At 46.1% G+C, this 22250-nt stretch overlaps 1 protein-coding gene across 1 annotated transcript in view; it reads left to right on the forward strand.

Moving 5' to 3' along the window:
- Nucleotides 1–22250, forward strand: part of tex2l (testis expressed 2, like) — a 155276-nt gene that overhangs the window by 80843 nt on the left and 52183 nt on the right. Inside the window, exons 3-4 of the mRNA XM_086000390.1 lie at nucleotides 16700–16900; nucleotides 20633–20978. Of these exons, the coding sequence (XP_085856516.1) occupies nucleotides 16700–16900; nucleotides 20633–20978 (547 nt within the window). The remainder of the gene's footprint in view (nucleotides 1–16699; nucleotides 16901–20632; nucleotides 20979–22250) is intronic.

Raw genomic sequence — 22250 nt, forward strand, 5'->3', positions numbered from 1 at the left:
GGTCTGAGTGCTGCAGTGAATCTCGGACTGCTGCACTGCAACCTCAGACTGCTGCCATCATGGCACTGAATACCACTGTTCAAAGGGGATTCCAGGGCATCACAGCAGTCCATCAATCTGTTCTCCAAAACATATAAAATTCTTACAGGGCTTGACAGGGGAGATGCAGGGAGGATGTTTCCTCTGGCTGTGGAGTCTAGAACCAGGGTCACAGTCTCAGAATAAGAGGTCGGCCATTTAGGACTGAGATGAGAAGAAATTTCTTCACTCAGAGGGTGGTGAACCTTTGGAATTCTCTACCCCCAGAGGGCTGTGGAGACTCAGTTGTTGAGTATATTCAAGACAGAGATCGATAGATTTTTGGATATTATGGGATTCAAGGGATATGGGGATAGTGCAGGAAAGTGGAAGGTGAGGTAGAAGATCAGCCATTATCTTATTGAATGGCGGAGCAGGCTCGAGGGGCCAAATGGCCGACCCCTGCTCCTATTTCTTATGTAACACTAATGAGACACCATGGATTAATAATGCCATAAGGGAAAAACTGAGGGTAAGGAAAGAGGCATATGTTAAGTACATGGACAGCAGGGGAGAGCATGATAAGGGAGAATATAAAGGGATTAGGAGAGAAATTTAAAAAAAACAATTAGGAAGGCAAAGAGGGACTTATGAAATTAAATTATCAAGGAACATAAAACAAAATAGTAAAATATTTTACAGGCACATAAATAGAAAAAGGAAGATTGGGATGGGAATAGGGCACTAGGGGATGGAAAGGATAATACCACAGACAGCAATAGAGAGATGGCAGAAATATTAAATAATTAATTTGCTTCAGTATTTACCACAGATATAGAACATGGCATTGGATGATGAGATTAGTAATGAGTTAACTGTATTTAAAATAAAATTACGAGATATACTAAATAAACTAATGAAACTCAAAGAGGATAAAACCCCTGGTCCGGATGGATTACATCCGTGCAATTTAAAAGAATCTAGGGAAGAAATAGCAGAGGCATTACTACACATATTGAGTAATTCATTAGAAAAAGGTATAGTGCCAGAGGACTGGTGGATAGCTAACATAATACCTATATTTAAGAAGGGAAATAGAACATGTTCAGAGAAGTAAAGGCAAGTCAGCTTAACATCAGTGGTAGGAAAATAATGGAAACCCTACTAAAGGAGAAAATAGAAGAACATCTAGAAATGAAAAATATAATAATAAATAGTCAGCTTGGATTTCAAAAGGGAAGTCTTGCTTGACCAACCTAACTGAATTTTTTGAAGAGGTAACAGAAAAAGTAGACAAAGGTAATGTAGTAGATGTAATTTATCTAGATTTTCAAAAGATTTTGAAAAGAGAAGGGTGAGTGGTGACCTAATAAAGGTCTTTAAAATCATGAAAGATTTTGATAGAGTGGATACAGAGAGAGTGTTTCCACTTGTGGGGAAGAGCAAAACTAGAGGCCATCAATATAAAATAGTCACCAAGAAATCAAATAGGGAATTCAGAAGAAACGACTTTACCCAGAGAGTGGTGAGAATGTGGAACTCGCAACCACAGGGAGTGGTTGAAGCGAATAGATTAGATGCATTTAAGAGGTGGTTAGATAAGCATATGAGGAAAAATTGAATAGAGGGTTACGCTGATAGGGTTAGATGAGGAAAGACGGGAGGAGGCTCGAGTGGAGCATAAACACCGGCAGGGACTGGTTGGGCTGAATGGCCTGTTTCTGTGCTGCATGTCCTATGTAATTCTATGTAATCACCAGGATTGCTGAGGTGCTGCCTGGGAGAGTGGCAGTGGCTCCATGGACCTGGAACCTGCAGTCCTCTCTCAGGATCACAGCATTCCTGCTCCCACCTCTGCCACTCCGCCAGCGCCCTTGCTGTTGCTCGTCAGTCAGCCAGCCCAGACTGCTGCAGCCCAGGACAAGATGTTGCAGTCTGAACCCGGGCCGTCTAGTCCCGGAGCTGCTCAAGGTCGCCCTGCAAGGCCATCTGCAGCCTTCTCAATTAGAGGTCAGCAGCCTTCCATCACACATGCTACAGCCACTGAGCCAGACGCATAAAAGTTAAGAGCCATGGTCACCTTGACAGCCACAGGCAATGTTGTCCTTGCCCTACTTTGAGGATACAGTTATGGCTGCAGCAGTTGGCAGATTTCAGTCACGACCTCGTTTGTGAAGCAAAGATGTCTCATGCATTGATCCTCGCGTGAGGTAAGAGAATTGCTCACTGAAGATCCTCGGCATATTTGGCCTCCTGCTGAGATCCTCTCTTCCCCCCTCCTCCTCCTTCCTCTTCTAGAAGCTTGTCCTTCTCTGCGTGGCCTCTCTTCATTCTCCCAGTCGTGTTCAATTCTAGGAGGAAGCCCTCCAGGCCACCCATGTCTGGAAGCAACTTGTTTCAGCACAAGATTTTAAATGACCAAAGAATGACTTCAAGACCAGCCAGACCGCTCCCTGTAGAGTATTCAAACTTTAGGCCAGTATAGGAAAGCTCCAAAAATACAGACAATTACACCAGCAGCCAGAAGAAATAATCCAACAACTAACCTGTAGGTAGTTCATGATCCCTTTAAATAGCGCTGCAGCATGGGGGAGGGGGGGTGATGTCCTTCGTGCCGTTTAACGTCGTGCCCAGTTGTTCGAGGTTAAGACAGGGTGTTGGCTGGAGTGTGCAGTTAGAAAATGGCAGCATGGCATCAAATTAGCGATGCACACTGATTGATGTCATCATCTCGCTGCTCTGCATGCTGCCGACGTTAGTGAGGTGCGCGCACACAATCCCCCTTTACCAAGATGGCGCCCTGCACACTTCCCATCGGAAGTGTACACATGCATCTTAGTCCTCATTTTCAAGCATTAGGTGGCCACACGGCGCTACATGCCCCAATTTAGCCCCCAATGTTTTCAAAACTTAAGAGTAAAGGGGTAGTGTGTCACGAAAGGTGCTATCGAGCTTCATTTTGCTTGTGGATTGACAAGACCCAAAAAACCAGGAGTCTTTTTTTTATACGTATATGGGATGTGGGCATCACTGGCAAACATAGAAACATAGAAACATAGAAGATAGGAGCAGGAGTAGGCCATTCAGCCCCTCGAGCCTGCTCCGCCATTCAATGAGATCATGGCTGATCATCCAAATTCAGTACCCTGTCCCTGCCTTCTCCCCATATCCCTTGATCTCTTTAGCCTTAAGAAATGTATCCAACTCCTTCTTGAATATATTTAATGAACTGGCCTCCACCGCCCTCTGTGGCAGAGAATTCCACAGGTTCACCACTCTCTGGGTGAAGAAATTCCTCCTCATCTCAGTCCTAAATGGCTTACCCCTTATTCTTAGACTATGATCCCTAGTTCTGGACTCCCCGGCCATCGGGAACATCCTTCCTGCATCTAGCCTGTCCAGGCCTGACAGAATTTTATAGGTTTTGATGAGATCCCCTCTCAATCTTCTAAACTCCAGTGAGTACAAGCCCAATCGACACAATCTCTCCTCATACGTCATTCCTGCCATCCCAGGTATCAGCCTGGTGAATCTTCGCTGCACTCCTTCCATGGCAAGAACATCCTTCCTCAGATAAGGTGACCAAAACTGCACACAATACTCAAGGTGCGGTCTCACCAAGGCCCTGTACAACTGCAGCAAGACATCCTTGTTCCTGTACTCGAACCCTCTTGCTACGAAGGCCAACATGCCATTTGCCTTCTTAACCGCCTGCTGCACCTGCATGCTTACCTTCAGCGACTAGTGCACAAGAACATCCAGGTCTCTTTGCACTTCCCCTTCTCCCAATCTATTGCCATTCAAATAATAATCTGCCTTCCTGTTTTTGCCACCAAAGTGGATAATCTCACATTTATCCACATTATAGTGCATTTGCCATGTTTCTGCCCAATCACCCAACCTGTCCAAATCGTACTGGAGTTTCACGACATCCTCCTCACAGCATACCCTCCCACCCAGCTTTGTGTCGTCTGCAAATTTGGCGCAAATGTTACCTGCCACTTATCAGCCCAAGCCTGAACATCATCCAGGTCTTGTTGCATGCGGGCATGGACTGCTTCATTATCTGCGGAGTTGTGAATGGTGCTGAACACTGTGCTGCCATATGAAGCAGCTGAAGATGGTTGGGCCTAGGACACTGCCCTGAGGAACACCTGCAGTGATTTCCTGGGGCTGTGATGATTGACCTTCAACCATCACAACCATCTTCCTTTGTGCTAGGTATGACTCCAGCCTGTGGAGCGTTTTCCCCCCGATTCCCATTGACTTCAGTTTTACTAGGGCTCCTTGATTCCACACTCGGTCAAATGCTGCCTTGATGTCAAGGGCCGTCACTCTCACCTCACCTCTGGAATTTAGCTCCTTTGTCCATGTTTGGGCCAATGCTGTAATGAGGTCGGGAGCAAAGTGGTCTTGGCGGAACCCAAACTGGGCATCTGTGAGCAGATTATTGGTGAGTAAGTGCCGCTTGATAGCACTGTCGATGACATCTTCCATCACTTTGCTGATGATTGAGAGTAGGCTGATGGGGCGGTAATTGGCCAGGTTGAATTTGTCCTGCTTTTTGTGGACAGGACATACCTGGGCAGTTTTCCACATTCCAGTGTTGTAGCTGTACTGGAACAGCTTGGCTAGAGATGCGGCTAGTTCTGGAGCACAACTCTTCAACATGATAGCCGGGATGTTGTCGGGGCCCATAGCCTTTGCTGTATCCAGTGCGCTCAGCCGTTTCTTGATATCACGTGGAGTGAATTGAATTGGCTGCAGACTGGCTTCTGTGATGGTGGGGACCTCAGGAGTAGGCCGATATGGATCATCCACTCAGCACTTCTGGTTGAAGATGGTTGCAAATGCTTCAGCCTTGTCGTTTGCACTCACGTGCTGGGCTCCACCATCATTGAGGATGGGGATATTCATGGAGCCTCCTCCTCCCGTTAGTTGTTTAATGGTCCGCCACCATTCACGACTGGATGTGGCAGGACTGCAGAGCTTTGATCTAATCTGTTGATTGTGGGATCGCATAGCCCTGTCTATAGCATGCGGCTTCCGTATTTTAGCATGCATGTAGTCCTGTGTTTTAGCTTTCCCAGGTTAGCACCTCATTTTTAGGTACACCTGGGCTGCTCCTGGCATGCTCTTCTACACTCCTTATTGAACCAGGGTTGGTTCCCTGGCTTGATGGTAATGGTAGAGTGAGGGATATGCTGGGCCATGAGGTTACAGATTGTGGTGGAATACACCACAGCGCCTCATGGATGCCCAGTTTTGAGATGCCATTTCTGTTCTGAATCTATCCCATTTAGCACGGTGGTAGTGCCACACAACATGATGAAGGGTGTCCATAATGGTAACATTATATGCAAATATTTACACAGTTTGGACTGAATGTAAAGCTGCCACTGTGCAAAACTTATATCTGCTATCACAACCTATGAACGTCATCAGCTTTATAGGGATACAGTAATATTGAATCTTGAGATATTTATATATTTTTAAAAGAGCTCACTGACATCCTTCAAGGAAGGGAATCTGCCACCTCTACTTGGCCTGAACTGCATTTAACTCTCGTCCCGTGCTATGTGATTGGGGGGTAACTTTCAACCCCATAACCTGGCGGAGCAAATCTTTCGTCTGTTCTAGAGCCCACCTGATTTTTGCTCCATTGAAATTGGCAGGTCTATGCTGGGGGAGTGGGGGGGGGGGGGTTGTGGGAAAATCAGCTCTGCCACATTAATGCACAGGCAAAGTTAAAAATGGTCCCCATTGTCTCGATGCCAGGGGTGGGGACTTCCTACTCCGGGCTCTCCCAGTGCTCAGGCTGGTTTGGGGATACAGAGTATCAGTGGAGGGTGGTAAAACGAGTGAGTGGAGGCATACCAGGCTCCACAAGGGCCTATGCGACCCCCCCCCCCCCCGCCCCCCACCAGTGGGGACCAGGCCAGGTCAGCAGCCTGGATTCCTTAAGAGAGAAAATTGAAATTTAAAAAATCCAGATTGGCCCCCTTGACTAGGGAAACGTATTCAGGGTCAGGCAGGGGAGGGTCTGGCAACCCCGCCCCCACCCAGGCAGGCAAGCGATAATGTTTCTGTGGGCATGGAGAATACAAGCACCATAAATGCATCCACAGTGGTGCTTACACCCTCCTGCACAATGCTAATGAGGTTCCCTTGCCACTTACCCTGCAAATTCCTCAGGACATTCTAACCCCTGGGATCGCTTGGCGAGGAAGTTCATTAGCTCTAATATTTATAATTCCATTCACCTATCGCTGTACAAATCCTGCTTAAGATGAATGTAACTTTGTTCTTTCCTCCCTTAAAAACCCCTTAGTCGCAGTTAATTAGCTCTATTTTTTGTTCTACCTCCCATGGTGGATTTACAGTATCTGCTTAAGATGGCAAGAACCTCATCTCTTTGGTTATTCTTCCCTCCCTTAAGCCATTCCCTTTTTTACCTCATTTACTTGATTATAAAATATATTTTTTGTCTCCCGGTTACTTTTAAAAGTGATTTATAGTTCTTGCTGAAGCTATCACTAATGAAGCACAGCACTTGGAGACCTTCCCACTGTCGAGTCTCCAATGACAAATACCTTCAACAGATGGTCATGATTTGGATTTGGTTGACTGGCTAACTCCTGCAGCAATGTCTGCAGTCAGCAACAAAATACCTCACAAACATCTCCTTCTGGTCCCAAAGCAAACATGGTCCCAGAGCATCCCCTCCCCCTTCAATGACACAAAGAATACGCAACCATTCAGAAATTTTATTTAATTGTTAAAAAAAAAAAGCAATTTTGTTTCCCCCCGGCTGCTCGAATCTCACAGTTGCAATTGGTAAATCTTCTACCCGGGAGTCATGTAGCACAGGTTGTCATGGTGCTCTCCAGGTGCTGTAGTTCCAATGGAGGCACGTGAGAACTACAACTCCCTTTATGCGCCTCTCACACGCACAGAATCTGCTTACAGTAGCTGGGAATCTGCAACACTTAGGGCCCAGGTGAAATTTCCAAATCAAGCCCCAGGCCCCAGTAGGCCAGGCCAATTCTTAAAAGATCAATTGTATGTGTAGGTTTAGTGATTTCCCCCCCCCCCCACCCCCCAGAATTAAGCAATTCTTTTATTGTGTCATACATGTCATTCTCATGCAAAGAAGGAAAATGGCAGCCAAAAAAAAAGTATGAAGAACTTATTTGAACTAATGGATTGACTCGTTTTCTTGCAATTGCTGATGTCAGATTGACGGTTTTAAATAAAATGAGTAATTTGACTGGGTGGTTTTGTATTGCTTGCTTGTTGCCCATTAGAAGCTTTCTTATCTGCCTCGTGAAGGGAATTGGTTTTTGATTGCTTCACATTTAGTCAATGGGATACGTGAGCTGACCAGTGTGGTTGACTTAACAGATAGAGTGGTTACTTGAGCCAATCGTGATTTTTTTTTTTTTTGCCTTACTGAGGTGTGTTGTTTTTGAAGTGTGAACACCTTTAATAATGATGAACGTGCGCTAGATGCCAGAATTTTGATAATATGAAATGAAGCCAGTGCGCAACAATCAGGGCTTAGACCTAAAACACGATACAACCTGCGAAAGGAAGAAAGAAATCGGGATGTCTCAAAGTGCTTTAGAAACAACAAATTACTTTTGAGGGGTGGCCGTGTGTGTAGGCAAGCATGGCAGCCAATTTGCAAGTGCCCAGTTAATTTGTTGTTGGTGGTGTCAGGTGAGAGAAGACTTTTGTCCACGGCACTGGGAGAACCAGCCAGGCCACGGAGAATGCCCCGGTGTTCTTCAAAGAGCGCCATACAATCTTTTACATCCATTGGAATGGGCAGACGAGGCCTCAGTTTAATATCTCATTGGAGAGCAGCATCTCGAACCATGCAGCACCGCCTCAGTACTGCACTGAGGCTCCAGCCTAGACTACGTCCTGCAGCGGGGGCTTGAATCCACAACTTTCTGACTCAGAGGCGAGAGGTTGTTTTAATTCATTTATGGGATGTGAGCGTCACTGGCAAGGCCAGCATTTATTGCCCATCCCAAATTGCCCTCGAGAAGGTGGTGGTGAGCCGCCTTCTTGAACCGCTGCAGTCTGTGCGGTGAAGGTACTCCCACAGTGCTGTTAGGGAGGGAGTTCCAGGATTTTGACCCAGCGACGATGAAGGATCGGCAATATACTTCCAAGTCAGGATGGTGTGTGACTTGGAGGTGAACTTGGAGGTGGTGGTGTTCCCATGCGCCTGATGCCCTTGTCCTTCTAGGTGGAAGAGGTCGTGGGTTTAGGAGGTGCTGTCAAAGAAGCCTTGACGAGTTGCTGCAGTGCATCTTGTAGATGGTACACACTGCAGCCACAGTACAGCGGTGGTGAAGGGAGTGAATGTTTAAGGTGGTGGTCGGGGTGCCAATCAAGCGGGCTGCTTTATCCTGAATGGTGTTGAGCTTCTTGAGTGTTGTTGGAGCTGCACTCATCCAGGCAAGTGGAGAGTATTCCATCACACTCCTGACTTGTGCCTTGTAGATGGTAGAAAGGCTTTGGGGAGTCAGGAGGTGAGACACTCGCCACAGAATACTCAGCCTCTGACCTGCTACCAACTGAACCAAGCTGACATAATTTTTGCTGTTGAAAAGCAGCCAATCCTATCCGTCACTTGCTGTATGCATCAAACTCTGTGCAAGTATACTCCATGTATAGGTACACAGCTTGGACCAGATCCAATTTGTTCAGGAGTGTGCACAGCCACAGTGCTGATCTACACCATTTTCTGAATAATTCGATAATATTTTTACGCATGATGCCAAATCATTCCACGATAGTAAACAAAAGTCTGAATGTAAAGGCTATGGGATTGTCTTTAAAATCGGCGAGTTACATCGAGTTCAGGCTTTCCTCGCACCTAGCTCGCTTCAGCTGTAATAACTCCCTCCCGGGTCAGATGTCTTCTGATAATGGTGCAAGCTGATCGGCTGATAAATCTGAAGGAAGGTTCTTCACAGCCACCGGTTCTGCAGCATGGTCTTAATCCAAGTCTCTGTCTCAAGACAGTGGCGTCAGCAGATTCCGAGAGATACGACAGCCTCGGCAGGCAATGTCAAAGCAGAATGCCAATTACTTGAAAGGAAACTTAAGAATGATAAGCCATGGATAGCTTTAATGATGAGTCAAGGGTTCCAACTTCCATCTTCTTTTCCTTTACAGAGAGCTTTGTCGAAAGGACAGTGTTTATTCACGAGTACCATCGCGCATCCACTAACAGCCATTCCACTGGGGAGACGTTTCATTTGTGACATTGCAGTTTGTCGCCCTGCTTGGGGGGGTGGGGGGAGGAGCAGCAAGACACTGGAATAGCTTGTCCATTGGTACAAAAAAAGAGAAGGGGGCTGAAAGTCTTTGGCCTTTATGGCACAGTCCCACCATAACTCCAATGGGAGTGCGGCAGAAGTGTCGGGAAACAGACCAGCAGCCGGATGTGCTGGGTCCCAGTCTGAAGGTGAAGATTCTTCTGGCCTTTGTTTGTGGTGGAACCCCTGCCCAGAAGCTGGTATGCCGAGACGAAAGAGGAGCACCGGTTGTTGCTGTGGGGCCCACCATGAGTGTCCAGTCTGAGAACCGTGGCCTGGACTTCCGAAGTGGACTGGTCATTTTGTTTTGTTTAATTGTTACCTACTGTTCCCGTACAAAACAGCTCACCAGAGGCACGGTGTGCTTCCTTCTCGGTGCTGGGCCTGGCACACCTCCCAGCCTGGGCACCAGGGTAGCAGTTTTCAGTCTCTTATGCCAGGTCTGGTGCCCCCTCATAGTCACAGGCACCCGCTGTAGTGTATGGACTTTGCAGAAGGAACTATATTCTGCAGCCCCTGTATACTGCAGTACCAGTAGTGACCACCCCTGTATATAAGCCTGTGTAGTAACTTTTGCATAGTAGTTCCAGTTTTGTCTCCACTCAGTAAAGACCTGTTATAACCAACTCCTGCAGTCCGTGTCTCAATTACACACGGACATAATACTGGCGACGAGCAGATCCGAACTTACCTACAGTCTGCACCACCTCATGGGGATCCATCCCTGAAGCGAAGTTGTCAGAGGTCGAGGCCAGAAGGAAGAAATAAATAAATAAATAAATAAATAAAACAAACAGAAGAAACGGGCGTCGACTCTGGGCAACCGCCTCTGATTCATCGGAGTTGAAGATTTGCAGGCGAGGCTGTCGAGAGCGGGGCTTGGTTATCCTGTCTATGGTGTTCCAGCTAATCGGGCTGGTGGCAGGTAGTACACTGATCCATCCTGGGCTGCGGCGGGCTAGAGCTCGATCGGGTGGCTTTTCAACGGGGCCGAGCAGCGTTGTCGGGAAGAGGAGAGAGAGAGGGTGGAGCACACAGGGCGCGGCCGGTGCTACGAAGCCGGGCAGCGTACAGACCCGAGAAGAGGGAGGAAAGTGTCCCGCAGGGTTGCTCCGACGACGGGGAAATAAAAGAAATTAGAAGCGCAGAAAGCCGCGAGGAGCTGCAGTTTGCCACGGGAACTGCAGAGAGCGGCGTTAGCAGCAGCGCGGGGGGAAGTGCGCGAAGACCATAGGGCGTCGCCATCAAGGCATAAAACGCCAGCAACAGCGCTAGCAGCAGCGGGGAAGACGGAAAGTGCGGGAGGCGCCATTTTGTTAAATCGGGGAAGAAGGCAAAGCACGGGAGGCGCCATCTTAGATTTCCAAGATGCCGAAGACTGGCAATATCACTGCCTTCGATAATGCAATAGAAGACTGGACCACGTATGTGGAAAGAGTCGAAGTATATTGCGAGGCAAACGAAGTAGCTGATGAGAAAAAGGCATCGGTACTACTAAACTTAATGGGCGCAAGAACGTACGGCCTATTGTGGAACCTGATTACTCCAGCCAAACCAATGGCGAAGAGTTTTAACGAAATTGTTGATATCCTACAGGAACACCTAAATCCTACACCGCTGCTGATAGCAGAAAGATTTAAATTCCACAGGAGAAATCAGCATAAAGATGAGAGCAATGCTGATTACCTTACGGAACTACGCAAGCTATCAAAGCACTGCCAGTTCGGAGCAGGACTGGCAGATACCCTACGGGACAAATTTGTCTGTGGACTCCTGAGTGAAGGAACCCAGAAGAGGTTACTCTCAGAGAAAGAGCTGACGCTAGATAAGGCTTTCAGCGTGGCAGTATCGTACGAAGCAGCAGCAAGGGGAGCTGCGGAAATACAGCAAAAGCCACAGGAATACGGCACCCACGAAATGACACGGGGATTTGAAAAATGTTATCGCTGCGGCAGAACAACCCATGACCAGAAGGACTGCTGGTCCAAGGACAAAATATGCAGGCAATGCGGAAAGATGGGACACATTGCACGAGTTTGCAGGTCTGGGAAGAAGACTAACGACAGCAAAAAGGCTACTAAGGAACAGTACAGGAAAGTACAAAAGATGACGGACAGTAGTTCCGAAGACCAGATGAGCGATAGTGAATCCGGGAACAAGAGACTAAGCTGTCTCAAACTTCACAACGTAATCGCAAAAGAGGATCACCGAACCATTTGGGTCACCCTCATGATAGCAGGGTCCCAAGTCAAAATGGAATTGGATACAGGATCAGCCCTGACCGTCATGAATCGACGAGACTACGAGCGGCTATTCTCACACATACCCTTGAAAGAGACATCCATTGTCTTGAAGACGTATACGGGGCAAAAAGTATACCCCAGAGGGAAAATAAGGGTGCCTGTCGAATACAACGGCAAGGAAATACAGAAATTGTATCTGTACATACTGCAAGATGGTGGACCACCATTATTGGGACGTGAATGGATCAGAAAGATAAGTTTAGACTGGCACTCCATTCAGGCACTGACGGTGGCTGGTAAAAAGGATGACGAAGTCACACCTGGACGATTGTCAAAAATCTTAGCTAATGCCAAAGAGGTATTTCAACAAGAACTGGGAACTCTTAAAGGCGTAACCGCCTCGATAAAAATAGAAGAGAATGCAATTCCCAAGTTTTTCAAAGCAAGACCGGTACCATATGCAATTCGCCCAGCCGTCGAGTCAGAGCTGGAGAATCTGGAGAATGCAGGCGTGTTATCTAAGGTAGACTGGAGCGAGTGGGCAACACCCATCATTCCTGTCATGAAGAAAACGTTAAACAATAAGTCTGAGGAGCCAAGGAAGGTTCGCATCTGTGGGGACTTCAAGGTGACAGTGAACCCAGTCCTTCACACAGTACAATATCCTCTCCCGAGGATAGAAGATATTTTTGCCTCATTATCTGGAGGGAAGCGTTTTACAAAAATTGACCTAGCACAAGCATATTTGCAGATGGAGGTTGAAGAATCCTCTAGGAAGTATCTCACGATAAACACTCACAAAGGTCTTTACCAGTATAATCGACTGGTATTCGGAGCAGCATCAGCTCCGGCGATATGGCAAAGAGCGATGGAACAAGTCCTGCAAGGGATTCCGGGGACTCAATGTTACTTGGACGACATCCTAGTGACAGGTGAAGATGACAGTGAACACCTTGCCAACCTAGAGCAGGTGCTCACTAGACTAAGAGAACATGGGCTATGAGCCAATCGCCCCAAGTGCGAGTTTTTTAAGAAACAGATATCGTATTGTGGCCATGTGATTGATGAAGAGGGGTTTCATAAGTCCCCTGACAAAATTGAAGCGGTAGTTAAGGCTCCAGCGCCTGAAAATGTGTCGCAACTGAGGTCATTCCTCGGATTGGTGAATTACTACCATACGTTTTTGCCGAATTTGTCCACAATTCTGCACCCACTGAACGCCCTACTACAAACTGGAGTAGCATGGAAATGGAGCGATGAATGTAAGTGGGCCTTTCAGAAGAGTAAAGACCTAATCACTTCAAGAGAAGTATTGGCTCACTACAACCCATCACTACCGATAAGACTGGCGTGTGATGCGTCTCCCTACGGCATTGGAGCGGTACCGTCACATAAATTCCTTGATGGTTCAGAGAGGCCGATAGCTTTTGCGTCACGCTCGTTAACTTCAGCCGAGCGTAACTACGCCCAGATTGACAGAGAGGCCCTCAGCCTGGTGTGGGGGTTGAAGAAGTTCAATCACTACCTGCACGGTCAGAAATTTACTCTACTAACTGATCATCAACCTCTTGTCTCCATTTTCAACCCTCAGAAGGGCGTCCCGATAATGACAGCACAACGGCTACAGAGGTGGTCCCTTTTCCTAGGGGCACACCAATATGACATCGAGTACAAAGGAACTAAGCAGCATGGAAATGCTGATGGATTGTCGCGCCTACCGTTGCCGACGGTGGAAGAAGCACCTGCAGTGGATCCAGTGGAGATACATAGAAGATAGGAGCAGGAGTAGGCCATTCGGCCCTTCGTGCCTAAAACATTCATTCCTTTCCCACTGCTCTCAACATAGGCTTTAATTCAGAGTTGGCCAACTGGCCTGTGTATTCCACTCGACCATAGTCGAATGTCTCCCTGTGACGAATGCAAACATAGAAAAGGAAACACGAAATGACCCGACACTCTCCAGGGTCTATGATTTAATGGTGAAGGGATGGCCAGCACATGGCGAACCACTGTTGCCAGCATTCTCGCCGAGAAGAGAACAGCTGTCAGTGTGCCGAGGAACCTTGATGTGTGGATCCAGAGTAGTAATTCCACCCAAATTGAAGGATAGAGTGCTCAATGAGCTTCATGAGGGTCATCTGGGAGGGGTAAAAATGAAGAACTTAGCCAGAGCATTTGTGTGGTGGCCGGGAATCGATAGAGAAATCGAAGAGATGACCAAGAGCTGTACAGGATGCCAGAAGGTCCAAAACGCCCCACCACAAGCCCCTCTACATCCATGGGAGTGGCCCTCATCTCCATGGCAAAGGGTGCACATTGATTTTGCTGGTCCCTTTATGGACTCGATGTTTTAATTGCGGTGGATGCACATTCAAAGTGGCCAGAGGTAATAAAAATGTCCTCAACCACCACAGAAAAAACTATCACAGTCTTACAAACCATATTCGCCAGAAATGGGCTGCCTGAATAGATTTGCTCCGAAAATGGACCACAGTTTGTGTCTGAAGAGTTCCGGAGGTTCTTAAAGAACAATGGTGTTAAGCATTACACATCCGCCCCATATCATCCAGCCACCAATGGATTGGCTGAGAGGTTCGTTCAAACATTCAAGAAGGCTATCAAGGCAATGTGTAATGAAGACATACCCCTACAACACAAGGTGGATAACTTCTTGTTTGCCTACCGGAATGCGACACATGCGGTTACCAACCAAACTCCAGCCATGATGTTCTTCAATCGAAGACTACGATGCCGCTTGGATTTGGTTAAGCCAAACATCAGAAGAGATGTGGAGAACAGGCAGTTTCAGAATATGAATGAAAGGCCGACCAGGAGTTTTAAGATAGGTCAACCAGTTTTGGCCCGGGACTACCGCACAGAGAAATGGCAGCCAGGAACGATCTGTACACGGCAAGGACCTCTAATGTATACCGTGGACGTTGGAGAGAGCATTGTAAGACGCCATGCTGACCAGATTCTAGAGTCACTGGAAAACGTCAATTCCACACCACGATCCGATACACCTGGTGATGAAACCGAAGTACCAATTGCATCTACCTCAGAATCGGTGATATTAGAAGCAGACGACCCAAACAACAACGTTGATCCCGAATCAACTTTGCCAGAAGAACCTGATACCCCAAAGAGGCGTTATCCAGACAGAATCAGGAAGCCTCCTCAAAGACTGAACTTATAATTGCTTAACTTCAGCTAATGTATCTAGCAACTGTAATTGTAAATATGTTATTTAATTATTAATCGAATGTTATGTACTGTTTAGCTAAAAGGGGAGGAATTGTAGTGTATGTACTTTGCAGAAGGAACTATATTCTGCAGCCCCTGTATACTGCAGTACCAGTAGTGACCACCCCTGTATATAAGCCTGTGTAGTAACTTTTGCATAGTAGTTCCAGTTTGTCTCCACTCAGTAAAGACCTGTTATAACCAACTCCTGCAGTCCGTGTCTCAATTACACACGGACATAATACCCACCACTGGTATTTAAATTGGGACGCCTCCTCTTGACTCCACATTCTCTGGCAGCTGAGGTTACCGACGGGAAGGATCCCAGCATAACTGCCGGGATCATTGGATCACGCATTTTTTGGGGGGCTGAGTTCTCCCCAATGGTTTCATTGGTAAGCGCAATACCCAGTGTGAAAATGCGCCATACAGATCAGATAGGACCCAGACTCACTGGCAAGTCACAAATACAAAGCAAATTGATCTCAACTGGGGCAGCATTATGGAGTGCTATAATTGGCTTCAGCATTCCTGAAATTAGGGAGGGAGAGGAAAATTAGCCATGGTTGGCAATCATGATCACTGTCCAGTGATTCCTGATGGAAAAGGCTTATGTGTGAATGCCAAGTGAGGAAAGGAATGGACCTAGCTGTCATATCCCCATGGTCCAATAGCCTATTGACACTCAAGGATGAATGTTGTGCCCCGCTACAGCCCGAAATCAAGCAGTAGCAGGGTGGTCAAAGAAAGAAAGATTTGTATTTATATAGCACCTTTCACAACCTCGGGACGCCCCAAACGCTTTACAACCAATTAAGTATTTTTGAAGCAAGGTCACTGTTGTAATGTAGGAAACGCAGCAGCCAATTTGCACACAAACTTCAATGAGATAATGGCCAGATAATCTGTTGTATTGATGTTGGTTGAGGGATAAATATTGGCCAGGACACCAGTGAAAACTCCATTCTTTTCTTGAAATAGTGCCATGAGATCTTTTACATCCACCTGCGAAGACGGGGCCTCAGTTTAATGTCCCATCTGAAAGACGGCACCTCCGACAGTGCAGCACTCCCTCAGCACTGCACTGGAGTGTCAGCCTGGATTTTGTGCTGAAGTCTCTGGAGTGGGACTTGAAGCCACAAGCTTCTGACTCAGAGGCGAGAGTGCTACCCACTGAGCCACAGCTGACACTAGAAACTCGTATTGTCAATGTTCAGTATGTTGGTAATAACAGTTTTACAATATTTAGATCATTACATTCTGTCTATCTCTTTAATTGATAATCCTCGTGATTTTAATACAAGCACGTTCTACCACGAGTTCAGAGAAGGAGAAACTAAAAGATGCAACTTCCACCCTCTGTGTAGTTTCCTTATTAACATCTCAGAAAATAGCAAATATAGATATTACAACATTGAATTCTTTGTGACTGTATTTGTGATGATACCGGTTGTAATAAAGCAGCACTCTGATCCTTGTACTACCCTGCAAGGCTGTGACACAAATCTGAGTAATTTCAATCCTATAGCCTTTAATCAGGAAAATTTGATGCCGCAATATCGATTTCACCCAAATGGGTTCAAAAACCTGCACGACAAAAACCTTTCACTCATCAATAAACACATATCTTACAAACAAAAGCATAACTTTTGGCACAGGAATTGATTGAATTATGTTTATGGGGCGCACGTAGCTCTAAACAGTTGCCTTGCTCCATCTGCCTCAGGAAGTCAATTTTGTGCAGTCTAACAAAGGACAACTTCTTGCCGATTTCAGAGTATGTATGGATTTTGCGTGCACAATAGCAGGCGAGTCAGGTGTTGCATTTTCCTATCTGTCTGTCTCTCTTTATTACAGGGCTGGATGAATGAAATCTATAACTATGATCCCGAGACTTACCATCCATCACTGACCTTTTCCGCCTATGTGACACTCGAGGGCACGGCACTGAAACTGTCCTACCCAAGAAGCAATATCTCTCGCCGTGCAACCTTTGATGAAGGCAAACATGATGTGGCATTCGTCAGCCATCGATCTTGTGACCTAGCTGACAGCAAGGTAGGTGAGAATTTTCTTTGAAAAGCTCTGAGCTTTTCTTTATCTCATCCCATCAAATGCAAGAGCCTCAATATTCCTAAAAACTTGGTGTATACCAGAATTATTCTTCACACCAGTAGCCGGTATTCCACTTGCTGAAGAACGCAAAATACCTCATAACTTGAATTTATAAAAGCTGGAGATGGAAGTGTTACTTAGAATGATATAGAATGTGCAACACAGAAACAGGCCATTCGGTCCAACCAGGCCATTCAGTCCAACTAGTCCATGCCAGTGTTTATGCTCCACACGCGCCTCCTCCCACCCCTCTTCAATCTAACCCTATCAGCATAACTTTCTATTCCTTTCTCCCTCGTGTGTTTATCTAGCTTCCCCCGTAAATGAATCTATACTATTCGCCTCAACTACTCCTTGTGGTAGCAAGTTCCACATTCTCACCACTCTCTGGGTCAAGAAGTTTCTCCTGAATTCTCTATTGGATTTATTAGTGACTATCTAATATTTATGGCCCCTAGTTTTGGACTCCCCCACAAACAGAAACGTCTTCTCTTCGTCTACCCTATCAAACTCTTTCATAATCTTAGAGACCTCGATCAGATCACCCCTCTAGAGAAAAGAGGCCCCGCCTGTTCAATCTTTCCTGATAGGTATAACCTCTAAATTCTGGTGTCATCCTTGTAAATCTTGTTTGTGCCTTCTCTGGTGCCTCTATATCCTTTTAGTAATATGGAGTCCAGAACTGTGCACATTACAATGGTTCAGAAGGTACATTTCTGAGGGTGGGGTTCAGGTAATTTGCCAGAGCAATGGAGTGGGCATTGTATTTAGGCCAGGATTTCCTACATTACAACAGTGACTACACTTCAAAAGTACTTAATTGGCTGTAAAGTGCTTTGGGATGGCCTGAGGTCATGAAAGGTGCTATAGAAATGCAACTCTTTCTTTTTTCTCTACTCTGGACCGATGTGCTTCCTGGCTTCAAAGGTGAAAAAACCTCTCCAGACAGTCAGCCAAGTCCTTAATTCTGTTGAATGAGTTGAATGTTGGTGCATGGCAGGGCAGTCCCAACCATTTGCTGCACATCTTGGGAGAGGCTGCATAGAACCATCATATGTGTCTGATGCTTTGCTAGCTTCCTTCTCTTCATGGCGTGATCCCTGAGATCATCACCTGGCTATTCTGCAGCCAGGGGCTGACATGGTGTACACCTCTGTCCAACCACATGAGCCTCCACTTCCACATCTGCATCTTCTGGTTTCCTTGTATTTTGTGTCTCACCATGTGTCAGTTCCACACCTACACTATCCGTACTCCCTCGAGCAGGTGCCACTGGGCTGCTGAATGCAAGGAAGAATAACAAGGTAGTGTGTGGTCACCAGTATTCCCAAAGGTAGAGGGGACTGCAAGGCTTTATTCTGCAGCCATCTTCCCAGCTGTGTCCTGGAGTTAACCTTGGTGGGCTTGAGCAGCATTTTATCTTTACCAGCAACTTTGTGGCTGTCTTATGTGGAAACTGGTAGCTGGTGAAGAATACATAGAAACATTAAATAAGAAAAGGTTTATGTTCTCACTAGCCTACTGAAGGCACAGAGACTCGCAAATCTCCAACACCAGCTGCCAGGCTAGAGGTGTTGCTAATTTTTGCCTTTACCTCCTCTCCATGTTGTATCAAATATTGGACATTTGCACGTCCTCCCCTAGTGGTCTGGCATTCCCTGGCATCGTGTGATGTCTTCATCTGCAGGACGAATCCATGGCGTTAATTGGTTGCTGCAGTCTCCAGCAGTCACAATCAGTTAGGATTTGACGAACGGATGGTAGGTGTAAAGGAGCAAGGACCTAGGATGGGAGACTTCAATGTCCTAGCATGCATTCCAGGGCGTGAGACACTTGACATGAGTACCGCCAAGCGGGGCAAGGGACATGGCTCCATGTGACACCCCGAAGGAGATTGCATACCTATCGTTCTAGGGAATACCCCCATGATTCAGTTATCTGTCCTGTTATTCATCTGAAAAAACTCTTACCTTTGCTGACCTGGTGATGCTATCAAACTGCTTTCAACACTGCAGTGGGGTCCTTGGGGTTATGGAGGTGCCACTCACAGCCACCTCCTTCCACATGGCCTGTGCCGCTACATGTGATGGCTTCTTCTCTGGTACTCCAACTATTGCAAGCCTACTTTCTTTAATTCGGAACAGCAGCACTTCCACATCAGCCTCAGAGAAGTTAGATGTTACACCAGCCATTTCAGTGCCTAGTCCAAGAACCTTCTCAGCCCTTGAACTGCATTCAACCCATTAAGTACGGAAGTTGTGCCTTGTTCTGCTCCTTTCATAGAAACATAGAAACATAGAAGATAGGAGCAGGAGTAGGCCATTCGGCCTCTCGAGCCTGCTCCGCCATTCAATGAGATCATGGCTGATCATCCAAATTCAGTACCCTGTCCCTGCTTTCTCCCCATATCCCTTGATCCCTTTAGCCTTAAGAAATATATCTAACTCCTTCTTGAATATATTTAATGAATTGGCCTCAACTGCCTTGTGTGGTAGAGAATTCCACAGGTTCACCACTCTCTGGGTGAAGAAATTCCACCTGATTTCTGTCCTAAATGGCTTACCCCTTATCCTTAGACTGTGACCCCTGGTTCTGGACTCCCTGACCATCGGGAACATCCTTCCTGCATCTAGTCTGTCCAGTCCTGTCAGAATTTCCTGAATTTTCCACCATTCCCACGGAGTATCTGGCCCCCTGCTGCCGGGAATTTCACTCTTGCTCAACTAGCACTATTTAAATTGGTTGACCCCAGGATTTCTCACAGGATCAGCCTCCTTCGATGTTGGTGGGCATTAGTCTCACATTGCTGCAACTGCACCATTGCACTGGGGACCCGGGAGAATGGCAGCCATGCAGATAAGCTGTTCAATCCTGTGCCAACGCATTGGATCCTGATGCAAGTCTCACGTAGCCGACGGTAACTCCGACATAAACTTGTCGGATCTACTTCAGTTGAAACTGGGAAAACCAAGTTACAAATAACCCTCAGAGAGTGTGATAAGTTTATTCTTGTGCTGCCACTGGCTGTGTGTGAGCTGTGTGCCGGGAGCTGGCGCACTAACACACTAAGTGCAACTTAGAGGACATGAGCACAAATGCTACTTGCCTCAAGTAAAGTTAGAAAGGAATGCTTTTCTTTCTCAGTGTGATAGATATGAGGAATTGATGTCCGCTGCTCACTCCCTGTAAAAGCACTTAATGCAATGTCAATCAACAGCTGTAACAAAGAGCTGGCTGAATGTATGTTTAGGAAGAGCATTGAAAGCCATAAGAAAAAGTGCAGATAGAGATGGAGAACAAATGCTTCAAGGGAAAACTAGATAAGTACATGAGGGAGAAAGGAATAGAAGGATAGGGTTAGATGAAGTAGGGTGGGAGGAGGCTGGTGTGGAGTATAAACACCGCATGTCCTGTTTCTGAGCTATATTTCTGTGTAATGTGATGGTTCTTGAATGGTTGGCAATGTGACAATGATAGCATTCTGAAGTTTTGTTTGATTTACCTTGGAAGGGTAGGGAGAAAGTTGGAACAACTTTACCTCAGGAAATGAAATGATTTGGGCAGAGCCCATGATTGTGCAGATTGTACATGGGTCGCAGAAGAAATGGGCTTGATGGACTAAATGGCCTTTTGTCTTTTCATGTGTTCTTTCTTAAGTTGTTACTTTTTCTGCAGATTTTTCTCGTCCCACCTGGCCTTGCAAAGAAAAGAATGTGGAACAAGAAGTACCCAATCTGTATTTTCCTCAGTGAGTCTGAGGCCTATAAATTCAAATGTTCTGGAGACAGAGAGTTGAAGACAGATATGGACGCTGAAGAGCAGAGGGAGAAGCCAGAAATCACAAGACAAACTCCGACACCAGAGGTCCTGCTGAGACCTCCCGGGGAAGGCGGGGAAAGTGCCCTTTTCCTCTTTGGAAGAACAGGAAGGGAAAAAGAAGAATGGTTTAGATACTTCCTGCTGGCTTCGAGAATGCAATCCGAGGACAGGCAGAACCTCAGCAGGGGAGGTGGAAAACCTGGTAATAAAACTTGCATTGATGCTGATTTGAGCAGTAACACAAACTTTGATATATATGTACAGGATTATGCAATAACTAAAGTGCTGTCTCATTCTCTAACTTGGGTTTACTCAGGACCGCAACATTTTGGAACTCCTTACTTACCTGATTCTTCCATTTCTACAATATACAGACTTTTAAAATCCAAGCTTAGCATCACCCAACTTTTAACCCATCATTTATTTTGTCTCTTCTCCTGTTTAACAAAATAATGGTTGAGTTTTAGAAGTGTTGAATTACTTCTACTGTAGCTGTCCAAACTTTCTCAAAAATATCTTTCATATATTCAACAAGCTTATCATCCATTTTATTTTACAGTGCTCTGTCTAAGTTTTGTTGCTAATACTCCAGGTATTTGGTGTACTTAATTTTAATTTAACCAGTATTATAATTATGATAAAGTTCAGTGTATAGGTTGCACTAATGCAAATGTCACACCCATAACCTGATGCTCACCCCATCCATAAAACTCTATCACACCGCTATGTTGAGCAGATATACAAACATGCCCGGAGTTGTGGATTGTATACCAGGTTTTACTCTACTTAAAACTGCTTTAAAGTTAAATGCCTGGTGTATTTTGATTGTCTGACATAGTGTAAAATACTCGGAGGTAAAAACTTTGTTGAGGTTCTGTACAGTGGCAGCCATGTGCTGGACAATCCCCGCAGAAAGGCTGGTGCTTAGAGCCATGGCAACAGCCTGTGGCCTAGTGAAAAAAGTTCTTAGCTGAAGCAGCAAGTTGAAAACTCGTTAAACTGAGGGGCGGGGGGGTGCGGGGGTGGAAGGGAACAAGAAAACATTGCCTAAATCCCCAAATACTTAAAGATGTCCATTTTGTGAGGGCAGTTGTTATTCATGATTACTTAAGAAAGATGTTTCTAATATCTTGCATAATTGTATTTATTGCTTGGTTGTTAATGTAGCTCTGAATATTTTATTTACCATAAGGAAAATAGGAAGTTATAAGCAGTCAGCACATCTAGGAGAGATCTGGACTTAACATTGAGTTCAACAATTGCAGACTATAACCCCTGCCCCCATTTTTCAGGTGGCTGTTGATGATTCTGCCATCCCCATTTGCAACATTTAATCTCTCCTGCCTCCTAACCTGGCACAGAACGTTCCTTCAATTCCTTCCTCCCCTCCCCCTCTCCCCCTCTCCCCCTCTCCCCGCCTCTGCACCTGCTTAAAACCTGTTACATCTCTAACCTTTTCCAGTTCTGACGAAGG

This window comes from Somniosus microcephalus, chromosome 11 (genome assembly GCF_052327205.1).
Source record: "Somniosus microcephalus isolate GS21.2 chromosome 11, FLI_Smic_1.0, whole genome shotgun sequence".
Classification (NCBI taxonomy): Eukaryota; Metazoa; Chordata; class Chondrichthyes; order Squaliformes; family Somniosidae; genus Somniosus; species Somniosus microcephalus.